At 46.7% G+C, this 12,071-nt stretch overlaps 2 protein-coding genes across 2 annotated transcripts in view; one reads left to right on the top strand and one right to left on the bottom strand.

Annotated features, from left to right (window-relative positions):
- scfd2 (sec1 family domain containing 2) overlaps positions 1–8,238 on the top strand; it is a 91,738-nt gene extending 83,500 nt beyond the window's left edge. The window contains exons 7-9 of the mRNA XM_060067630.1: positions 3,315–3,449; positions 6,141–6,260; positions 7,916–8,238. Of these exons, the coding sequence (XP_059923613.1) occupies positions 3,315–3,449; positions 6,141–6,260; positions 7,916–8,008 (348 nt within the window). The 3' untranslated portion in view covers positions 8,009–8,238. The remainder of the gene's footprint in view (positions 1–3,314; positions 3,450–6,140; positions 6,261–7,915) is intronic.
- Positions 8,239–10,329: 2,091 nt separating this feature from the next.
- The window catches only part of rasl11b (RAS-like, family 11, member B), a 2,647-nt gene continuing 905 nt past the window's right edge, over positions 10,330–12,071 (bottom strand). Inside the window, exon 4 of the mRNA XM_060067632.1 lies at positions 10,330–11,526. Within this exon, the coding sequence (XP_059923615.1) occupies positions 11,020–11,526 (507 nt within the window). The 3' untranslated portion in view covers positions 10,330–11,019. The remainder of the gene's footprint in view (positions 11,527–12,071) is intronic.

The raw sequence follows: 12,071 nt of genomic DNA, 5'->3' as shown, positions 1-12,071 counted from the left end.
TTTTTCAAGCGCAAAAACCGAAACAATTCTGTTTGTACTTTAATATTTGCTTATTTATATATTTTTTAAATGATTCGATTGAAATGATTCACAGCTCTATACATTTCTTAACACTTGTTTATCTTTGTTTTAATTTAATTTAATGCCGTTGCTTTGGCAACGGCAACATATGTTTCCCATGGCATTAATTGCCCCATTGAATTTAATTTAATGTGATTTAATTAAGAGAGAGAGGGAGACACAGAAACATAGAGAGAGAGAGCGAAAGAGAAAATAATTGATGTTTTCATGATAAATAAAGACCTTAATAGAATATCAATACACAGTAGTATAAAAGAAAGTCACACTTCAGAGTATTACACACGCAATCCTTTTTACTGTCAGTGTTTCTTCCGTGGGATTTCAAAGACACTTGTGTTGTTGTAATGACAGATAAGATAGGATGTACTGTACTTTAGCGGCACTTTAAATAAACAAAAGAGAGCAAATTGTTGATGAATAACAATGAGGAGGTGGCGGGGAGGGGGGGCGGGGGGGTTTGGGGGCCATGTTTGGTGGCGTGGGAGAGTGTTGATGCTGTTTAATCCTGCTGTTCATCACCAGGTTAAACCTCTGTGATCAAAATAGAGAGAGTAGGAGTGTAGTGTTTGTGTGGGTATGTTTATATGTGTCTGTTTGTGTGTCTGTGTTTTTATGTATATATATGGATGTTTGTGTGTGTGTGTGTGTGTGTGTGTGTTTATTTGTGAATAATTGTATTTTTGTGGGGGGGGGGGGGGTTGGCAAGACTTTGTGTGTGTCTGTGTGTGTGTATGTTTGTGTGTGGGTGTCTGTCCAGGCGTGGATGAGTGTTTAAGTGTTGCACCTGGATGTTCGTGTCTCCGATTAGTTTTTTGTGTGTGTGTGAATCATTGAAAGTGTTTACTGGTCCCCCTGTTGGATGTGTGTGTGTGTGTGTGTGTGTGTGTGTGTGTGTGTGTGTGTGTGTGTGTGTGTGTGTGTGTGTGTGTGTGTGTGTGTGTGTGTGTGTGTGTGTGTGTGTGTGTGTGTGTGTGTGTGTGTGTGATTGTGACTGGATTCTTAGAAATTAAGCAATTCCTAGTAAATCAGGCAGGATGAATATAGCTGTTTCAGGGGAACTTTCCTACGATATTGCCGTCATCTATTTTGTTTAAAGGAGACATATTATGGTGTTTTCCCAACAAGTAAACATAGTATAGGAGTTTCAGAAAAAATGTTTTTTTAAGCGGTTTGCTGGGAATAAAAAAACCTTGCCTAATGCGCTGTTTCTGGTGTCTGTACCTTTAATGCAAATGAGCTGCTGCCTATTGACCAATGAGCTGTCAGAGTGAACCACAGCATGGAGGAGAAGGGATTGTTGCTGTTTGCGGACTCCTGGAGCTCTATAATATAATATATTATATATGGGTATTTATATAATATTATATCTAATATCACGGCCAAAAGCTATGTCCGCCTCGGATGATATAATGAATCATCAAGACTGCGTCTTACATCTCTGGTACTTCCACAACAAGTAAAGACTCGTAGAGGGGGTTATCTCGGCCATGATTGAGAAGAATGGGGGAAGGAACTTTGGCCTTGACTTTCTGAAGTCCATATTGAACCGAGACATGGAGCAGAAATGGATTGCACACCCGGAGCTGAGCTGCCGGACTGCCGCCGAAGCTCCCCGGTCGGAGCTGCCTGACTGCCGCCAGAGCTTCAGCGGCAGTCAGGCAGCTCCGACGGTGGGAGCTCCGCGGCAGTCCGGCAGCTCAGCTCCGGGAGTACAATCCATTTCTCCTCCATTATCCCTGCTTCTGAAATGCGCGAACATCTCCACCCATCCGTTCGTTTGTCCACAAAATCTTAGCTATGTTCTGATTGGAGGGGGGTGGGGAAGTGGGAGGTAATATTCAAATGTGCCCCCTTCCTACGTAGGAGGGGGCGCCAAAACTGACTTGCATGTTTGATAACTGTAGGCGGGGTACTTTCAGAAATGCATATCTCACTCAAAAACTCATGTACAGACTTCTTTTAAAGTTTGTATTCTTGTGGGGGCACCAGATACCCCAAAAGGAAAAGTGTTGTTTTCATAATATGTCCCCTTCAGGTAAACATTCTCACATAAAAAAATAATAAGATCCACAATGTATCTGTTACCCTTCAGGAGGTTCAATGTTTTACACTGATAAAACCGTGTGTGTGTGTGTGTGTGTGTGTGTGTGTGTGTGTGTGTGTGTGTGTGTGTGTGTGTGTGTGTGTGTGTGTGTGTGTGTGTGTGTGTGTGTGTGACTGGATTCCTAGGAATGAAGCAATTCCTAGTAAATCAGACAGGATGAATATAGCTGTTTCAGGGGAACTTTCCTACCAAAATGCCATCCATCTATTTTGTTTAAGTAAACATTCTCACATAAAAAAAAATATCCACAATGTTAACCTTCAGGAGGTTCAATGTAATACCACTTACTCTTCTATATTTGTATACATGTCAAATGTTTTGTTGATCTTGATTTTGTCGAATATGATGTTGAACTATTTGAGATATTGTTCACAGTAAGGTCACCAGCTGTTTGACACTGATAAAACCATGTTTGTTAAAGCCAGAAGGCTCTTCTATGTCATAGAAGAGCACAGTGACCAACCTCCTTCTCATGCATCTTCCCACACACAAACACACACACACACGCACACACACACAAATGCATATGCACACACACACACAGACCTGCACTGACCACACTGACCACACTGACAAACATAAACACACAGACACACACACGCACAAATGCATATGCACACACACACACAGACCTGCACTGACCACACAGACCACACTGACAAACATAAACACACAGACACACACGCATGCATATGCACACACACACACAGACACACACCTTTATATGAACACACAAACATAAACACACACACATACATAAACACACATGCACACACTAATGTGCTGATTATACTGATGAAGGTTTAGTTATGCCTGAACACACTCTATAAACACATACTCACACACATACTTACACAAACACGCACCCACACACACACAAACCAACACACATGGTAATGTGCTGATTATACTGACAAAGCCTAATTAAAACCTGACACACTCTTTAAACACAAACACACACACAAACCCCTTCAAGCATCTCCATATTGTTATTTTTAAAACCACCTTTTATCCTGTTAAGTGTTTCTCTGAATCATCATTTCTCCTCATGAGCCTTCTCCTAGTGACCTTAACCCCGGTATTTATATCTGACCTGTGTGTTTTATTTTGTGTGTGTGGTTGTGTGCAGGCGTCCTACCAGCCCTTCCTGGAGCAGGTGCTACAAGAGGTCTTCCACCCTGACCACCGGGACTGTCCCGACCTGGAGCACATGTCTGGAGGACTCACTGACCTACTGAAGACCGGCTTCAGCATGTTTATGAAGGTATCACACACACACACACACGCATACACACACACACACACACAGCCACACACACACACACACACACAGCCACACACACACACACACACACACATACACACACACACACACACACACACATACACTGATGTATACCCTCAGAAGCACACACACACAACACACACAACCTCTGGCTGACACACACACAAACACTGATGTACACAGCCACATGCACACAAACACACACATGCCAACATCAACTTCAACATGTTCATTAAAGTGGGACAGAAAGGCGGCCACACACACAGATGAACTGACAGGTAGACTTTGTTATTATTAAAGGCTACTATTTAGAGGTGTATTTATATAAAGTATATTTCTTACTCGTGGACTGGCTGAGCTAGTTAAACCATGCCCTCGGACATCTGGTGCTGGTTAGAGGGACCACGGTGGCCTTGCTCTGTCTGCGTAACCACGGCGACCTGCGTCTCCTCCAGTCACCACGGAGACGGACCGGCCCAGGCTGTAAATCTGTCCCTGAGGCCTGGGTACACCCTGCACGCAGCAGCACACATCCCATAAAGATATATATACATAACCACCGCAACACACACACTCTCTGCGCCATAAAAGTCTGGCATCTGCACGCTGGACTAACTCAAAGCATTCCTCACCAGGGCTTGGTCAGCGTTCTGCTGGGGTGTGTGTGAGCGTTTTTGTAAACGTGTGCATTAGCAGTTTGTATCCGTTAGCATTTATACATCTGTGTGTGTGTGCTTTTGTCTGTGTACTCATGTGTGTATCTCTGTGTCTGTGTGTGAGAGAGAATGTGTGTGTGTGTGTGTGTGTGTGTGTGTGCGTGTGCGTGTGCGTGTGTGCGCGTGCAGTAATTGCAGCCCAGAGGCAAACAATGCATTTTTATAACTGACCCTTTCAGGTCTGCAGTTGGCTTTCCGTACGGCCAATGTTCTCACATCCAACATGAACCACGTAATGGGAACACTACCCTGACCCCTACCACGCCAAACCCTTACCGAAACACCCCTCAACCTAACCTATAGTTAACAATCCCAACGCCATATAACTCTACTTTACTGTCCTTGGCCCTGGTGCATCATGGGAAATAAGCACCAGAGAAGTGTCCGACGTCACGTCTCACACCCTGCTGCTGCACCTGCACTGCTCTGTGCCTTCACGTGCGCCACGCACATGCACACACATGCACACACTCACACACAGCTACACCCATACACTCCGAAGCTCCGCTCAGAAGCTGACCTTTCCTTTGAGAACGTGTTGGGAGATGTCCACCTGCTAGACAGCAAATACAGACATTAAGATACACACAGAGCAAGTCACAGCTCTATGCTAACGTGTGTGTGTGTGTGTGTGTGTGTGTGTGTGTGTGTGTGTGTGTGTGTGTGTGTGTGTGTGTGTGTGTGTGTGTGTGTGTGTGTGTGTGTGGAAGGAGGAATCCCCCACTCTTCTCAAGTTCCTCACGTTCCTCACGTTCCTTCTCCAGGTTGCTTCCTTCATAGGGTCTGGGGGTTGTCTTAAATACAGTATATGGCAAGTAAAGAGACTCTAACTGTGGTTAAGGGCCATACAATTACAATTGACTTGTCTTGACTTTCTCTTTTGTGTGTCTGTTAATGTGTGTGTGGTGCGTGTGCGTCTATGTATGTGTGTGTGTGTGTGTGTGTGTGTGTGTGTGTGTGTGTGTGTGTGTGTGTGTGTGTGTGTGTGTGTATTTGTGTGAGTAGCATTGATCCAGCAGCACATGTTGAGTCCCGGCTGTGATGCACATGCAACCCCCTGAGGCTCACATGTTCTACCACCCTGTGTCTGTTACACCTCCATCCCACTCTCACACACACACACACTCTCGCCCCCCCCCCCCCCCATCCCCACCCCCCCCCCCACGGCCCCACACCGATTGCTTGCTTAGCATTCGCACTCCAGAGAAATCAATCCTCTCCCCCCTCTCCCCACCACAGCACCGCCTCCCCACAGACACACACCCCTGCTGGCCAATAGGATGCGGCCGAAGATACACACAAGGCGTTAATTCATCCTCTGTGTGTGTGTGTGTATGTGTGTGTGTGTCTGTGTGTCTGTCATGTGTGCTGTGTGCTGCAGAGAATTCTTTCCAGCCATCCATCCTGAAATAACAAGAATGTATAAAACCTGAATTTTTGTTGTTGCCTTCGTCCTGGGTGATTGTGGATGCGCTGCATTGTGTTAGAAGGGATTGGAATTAATACCTGGGGATCACAGACACCTGGCTCATATGGGAAAAATCTCTATGGCAACGATTGTTTGTATGCTGTGTGTGTGTGTGTGTGTGTGTGTGTGTGTGTGTGTGTGTGTGTGTGTGTGTGTGTGTGTGTGTGTGTGTGTGTGTGTGTGTGTGTGTGTGTGTGTTGAAGGACTCACATTTCATCCCTTTTTTGTTGTTTTAAGCACAGGCAAGCCAAAAAGTTCTGGGTTTGGAACTCCAATTTCTGCAGTCTTCCTATTCCTACCTACCTGTATCTACCTGTGCCTACCTACCTGTATCTACCTCTACCTCTACCTGTATCTACCTGTACCTGTATCTACCAGTACCTACCAGTGCCTACTTACCCGTGTCTCCCTGTATCTACCTGTACCTGTACCTACCTGTACTGAGCCCCCTTCCTTGTCTTAGTGACCTGTGTGTCTGTGTTCCAGGTGACCCGGCCTCACCCCAGCGACCACCCGCTGCTCCTCCTCTTCCTGGTGGGCGGTGTCACCCCATCAGAACTCAGGCTGGTCCGAGATGTGGCCGCCGCCCACAAACCAGGAAGCCAGGTTAGATCAGCGCCCAACACGTTGAGCGTGGGGAGCGTGGGGTTAGCCTCGTGTGTGAGTGTGTGTGTTAGCCTGGTGTTTTATTCTGTGTGCGCCTTCACGTGTTAGCCTGCATAATAGTCTGCGTGGTTAGCCTCCACGTGTTAGCCAGCCTGCTATACCCCGTGCTCTAGGCTGCGTGTCGACTTGCATGTGTCAGCCTCCTACGTCTGTTAGCCTAGCGGTCGGTTAGCCTAGCCTCACCTTCACAGAAAGCCACCTGACCTATATCCACCGGCAACACCCGGCTGCGCTGCCGTGGCAACCCAGCACCGGGGCCTAGCCCCCAGCATGCCCCCCCCCCAAGGCGGGGGATGCTCCTGCATGTGCCGGTGGAGCGTGTCTCCCTGAGCGTCTGCGGGTGCGTTGGACGGCGGCACATGCGGTGAACGGTCACATGTCAGCTAGTTGTTCCGTGTCGCAGGCATGTGGGGTGAGCATGAGAAGAGACAGGGGCAAGGCGGGGGCGAGGCAGGTCGTGCTGTGTGTGTGTGTGTGTGTGTGTGTGTGTGTGTGTGTGTGTGTGTGTGTGTGTGTGTGTGTGTGTGTGTGTGTGTGTGTGTGTGTGTGTGTGTGTGTGTGTGTGTGTGTGTGTGTGTGTGTTCTTTGAATGTGTGGTTACAAAAGCCGAGGGGGGAGGGAGGCAGAGAATGTAAGACAGGATCAAAGAAGGCCATCTGTAATCTGAAAAAGAGCAGAGGAGAGGGGAGGCATGTGTTATTTCCTACACAAACACACACACACACACAAACAGACACGTGCGTATGCTAGGCTCATTGCTTTGCGTCTTGTGGGGTCCGACTGGTGAATGTCACGTTGTGGGGACATTTCAATGGAACAGTGGTCACCTTGAGTTATGTTTCTCTGTTCTGTTTGGTTGTCCAGCGGCTCTGCTTGGGGTCTCTGTCGTCTGGTGTACAGGCCAGACGGCCAGTTCTCCTCATGATTGTGTCTGTGTGCTGCAAGGCTGGCTTTGTTGTACACTGGCCTTGGAAGATAAGATAATAAGGGGTGGGAATCTCTCGATGCAACGATTTTTTTTCTTCATCTGAGTTTTCTACTCAGAGTTTGCTAATCACTTCCTACTTTTGTGATGATCATTAAAGACGTCAACAGATGAATTAACTTATCTAATATTTTATTAGAGAAAAAGCTTTTGTCACAAATATGACTTTCTATGAACAATGCAATAATCAATGCAGCTTGCATTACAAAACAATATGGAAGTATGTAAAAAATATGGTTCACTTTTCTTTTCTTTCTAATCTTTCTTCTCTATGTCGTTAAAGGAAAAGTTGCTCTAGAATTAGAAGGAGTTCTTGTGTCTGGCTGTGAGTTTGCGTGCATGCTATGCGTAGGCTGAATCGCAATCGTCTCAAGACAAATCCGATTGGCCAATAAACACTGAAGATAAATTAAATCATTTTAAAATTACTAAAATCATCCCTCTCTGGTGATGTGATCTGTAGTCGTTGTTAATGCTATGAGTTGTGTGTGCTCCGGGTTCGGGTTGTGGCCTGTGGTTACATATTGATTTTGCTGTGTGGTTATGTTATGGTCATGTGATCTGTGGTTATGTTATGGTCATGTTATGTTATGTGCTGTGGGTTCTCCAGGTTCTCGTGGTATCCACCAGACTCCTGCGACCCACAGACGTAGCGGAGCTCCTCCTCACCACCCAAAGGCTGGCCCCCGACATCGGCGTCTGAGTGCCGCACGTGGCCCCCCTCTCACAGGGACACGTGCACGCCCCGCCGCGCCTGCACGCCTCGCCTGGACGCAGCGCTGCGTGGGACGGATCGCCAGGCCCCGATCCAGCATTCCTACGTCTTCGTCACCTTCTATTCCGTTTCTATTTTTAATCCAAACCCAACCTGTAAAGCAAATCAATATTCATGTTTTGAAGATATAAATAAATACATTTAAAAATGGACTCATATATTTGTGTGATTGCCGTTGTTTTTGTGTTTGACTGTGTGTGTACCAGGGTAGGATATTCACTTGTTTTGTTTGTTCACTGTTAAATGCAGAATACTACAGAGTACCACACCTGGCTATTACGCTTTGTGTTAGCAAGTATGCTGGGATTAGTTCATGTAGGATTGTTAATTGTGCTAATGATGCATCTCTGCATGTGTGCTAGTTAGCAGCTAGTTAATTGCTGGTTAGAATCTAGCAGCGAGGCCGTGTGGAGAGGCAGGTGTGGCAATAAATCTGAGATTTAGCGAAAACAAACGAAACACCACACACACACACAGTCACATGAAGATGCGACATTGGTCACAATAAGTTCACCCAGTATCCAACCAGTTACAACCCCCCCCCCCCCCCACACACACACACACCCACACACACACACTCACCCATGCACTTTACACGTTTATACCACACAGACACACTCCATACACACCCAGGTACACTGACACATCTCCCCCTACTCACACACTCTCACACGTGACACACACACACTGACATACACACAAACAAACATTCACACATGCAGCCCCACAAACACACTGCACTGTGAATGCCGACACTTAATAAACACTCTTCTTCGGCCTCACACAACCAGCAAACGGTTGGGACTTGTGTTCATTGTCTCCTGTCACGGAATACTATACAAAGAGAGTGGTAGAGGGAGGCAGAAATAGAGAGAGAGGAAGATAAGTAGAGAGAGAGCTAGAAAGACAAATAGAGGATAAAAGAGAGAGGGACAAAAGAGGTAGAGAAAGAGGAAGAGAGTTGGCGGTAGATTGATTGAGAGAGAGAGAGGGGGGAAGCTAGCGAGCAGTAGAGAGAGAGAGGAACAGAGGTTGGCATAGAGGGAGGTAGAGAGTGAATAATAGAGAAAGGAATAGGGTCGGACGGCAACACGCTGCTTGGATGTCCTGTTCTGTATGTTTTAACTAAACACGGGTCTCTGGTGTATTTCACAAACTGTTCCCCCAACACAATAACAAAACAAGCAAGTTTTGTATTCGAGATGTATTCCAGAATGTTCACCTTGTGAAAAATAACAGCCTATGCAAAAACTACACTACACCTGAAAAATAACTTAATTAGATACCACTTCACACAAACAGTCAAGTCAGTACCGAGTAATATTTCTTTGGCCAATGCATTAATCGTGCAATTATTTGTCATATTGGAAAATGCCAGATTGGGCAAAACAAAGTTTAGATTAGCCTAGGATACAGTAATTGTATTTATTTTGGAGTATCGCCAGCAAAAAATCCCATGCAGCATTCTGATGTAAAACCACTATCACAAATCAATTAACTGTGTATGTTTGTGTTCGTGTGAATGCGGCAAGAACATGCATTAACTAATGAAATTCCCTCATGAGTTATTACTCACCTGTAGGCTTTATAAGAGGTAGCCATCAGTCTCCCATACAGTCTGGTTCTGAGTGGTGGGCCGTGGTTTAATGATTAATATAGGGTAATGGTTGGGCGGTCAAAGGGGGATATTGATGTATGGGATAGGCGGCCCAGTGTTTAGGATGTGATTTTGGTTGATAAGGTGTGCTAGTGATCACTGAGTGTGAGGGGGAATAAGGATTAATGTTATCAATAGATGGGCAAGTGTTAGGGAGGCGTTTGTCGATTTTATAAAGATTAACTGGTGTGTAGGAGAAATGAGCTGGTATTGGTCGAATCCGTTTATATTCCTTTTCTTTATGCTTATCGATCTAGATAGTGTTAGGGCTAGCTCCCACTAATGCAACCCATAGTGTTAGCCTATCTCTTTAGGCCTAAGCCAGCTCCATAGTGCCAACCTTTATTTGTTGCCGACCTACCTCCATAGTGCTAAGCCATCCCCAAGGTTTCCCTTTGCGTTGATGCAACAGCTTTTCTCACACACACCCACAAACACTTCACACGTCGGCTGAGTCATCATGCTGGTTGTTGCAGATCTACGTTTTATCTTTGACTGCAAATTTTTTACTGCCGTCTCTCTTGGAAATGGCAGTTTCGTAAATGGTGAATCAACAGCAATTTCTCAGGCTGGTAATGATACTCAAAAAAAATTGTTGGTGAAAACCAGAGACTTTTATCAAACGTAACAATTTTATTTTATCAAAACAGGAGAAAAATAAAATACAATAAATAAGTGACTGAACTCCTAAAGCGCATGATAAAACAAATTCAAGAAAAACAACATAATGCTTCTTTCTGTTTGTGTGAGGCAGAGTACATCCACTCTGCTCAGCATAACGATAAAGTTCAAACAGTCTAGAGCCAGCCCTTACTAGGCTCTTGTTTAACTCTGTCACAGCTTGGATAAATACTGAAGAAACCACAATGGCCTTCAGGGGAAAAAATACCCAGCATGTCCTTCACCGGGCCTGTTGCCAGGGCAGCAGCAGCAGCAGCCTGGCTGTTGATGAAGGCTTGAGCTATAGTTCTGGAGTCACCGTGTGTCCCGTCTGCAGATATCGATCTCAGGCTTGTCCTTCTCCTTGGTCTTCGTGGCTGAACGGGGATCTCAACCTTTCAACCCCCTCCACCAATCGGGTCAAACCGTTACACAATTCTGCACCCCCGATGATTGGCCCAAACTAGAGGTCGCGACAGTCTCTGGCACTGTCCGAGTAGTCTGGTACTCGACGCATCCCAGAAGCCTCGACGTGAAGCGAGAGGACCTTCAACTCAACTCCTCTGTTCGGTTCTGTTCAATCTGTTCTTCGGTGGTTCTCTCCACTCCCCCTTCCCACAGCTCACACAGAGGTAGCCGTGCGCACCTTGGCCGACAGCGCCTGCTTGAAGCGCCGCTTCAGGTCCTGCATGTTGGGCGACTTTGGCCGCGGGATGAGTGCCGAGCGCCTCTTCTCCGAGTTGGAGGTCACCACGGCCAGGGCGGGGGCGGGGGCGGGCCGCTTGGCCAGCCCGCCGCAGAGCCGGTGGAAGGCGCCGTGCACCTGGCTGTAGTCCTCGCTGGCAGACAGCTCGTAGAAGCTGCAGCCCAAGGCGGCCGCCAGCAGGGGGCCCTGCTCGGGGTCCACCTGGCGCAGGTGCACCAGGTCAGACTTGTTGGCCAGGAGGATGATGGGAGGCGGGGGGCCGTGTGGCTGGGCGCCGCCCGCCTGCACCACCTGTTGGTGGAGGCCGGAGATCAGGTCGAAGCTGGCGCGATCCGCCACCGAATAGACCAGCACCACCGCGTCCGCCCATTGGACAGAGCGGGTCACGTGGTCGGGGAAGAGGAGGACCGCATTGTTGGTCATCTGAGGAGAACAAGAGGGCAGGAGATTTATTAGATCACCGTTTTATTGGCAGGTATTTGGACTCATGTCAGCCGAGATGCTGAACAGTGAGGACAAGTCGGGCGAGTTGGGTTGGAAGTGGACTCAATGTTTTTTTGCGGTTAGGTAACTGGTGGCCTCTAATGGATGGAATGCTGTGGCTGGCTGGCGGAGGTTACAGCTGGGCGAGTTGCAGACAGAGTGAGGCAGAGGGAGAGCGAGAGAGAGTGGAGGATTGTCTGGGCTATCGTTTACTCTGTCTCAGACAACCATTAGTCTAAAGGGGGAATCAGCCTGCCAGACTCGGTAATGTACAGGGGAAGGAATGACACATTGGAACTTCGCCCAAAACTAACAGTAAAAAGCTTCTCGGGGAGCAAAAAAAATTACAACCAAAACTCTAAACACTTTATTTTTCGAATAGTTAAATGCGTGACAAGTCTTTTAAAAACGGAAACGATTTAATATTAAGAATGGTTTAAATGTCTGCCCTTTTTTTTTTTTTTGATATTCGATTTAATGTTTTA

Source organism: Gadus macrocephalus, chromosome 12 (assembly GCF_031168955.1).
Source record: "Gadus macrocephalus chromosome 12, ASM3116895v1".
NCBI classification, from domain to species: domain Eukaryota; kingdom Metazoa; phylum Chordata; class Actinopteri; order Gadiformes; family Gadidae; genus Gadus; species Gadus macrocephalus.
The sequence above is the reverse complement of the archived record's forward strand: the minus strand, read 5'-3'. Positions and strand labels throughout refer to the sequence as shown.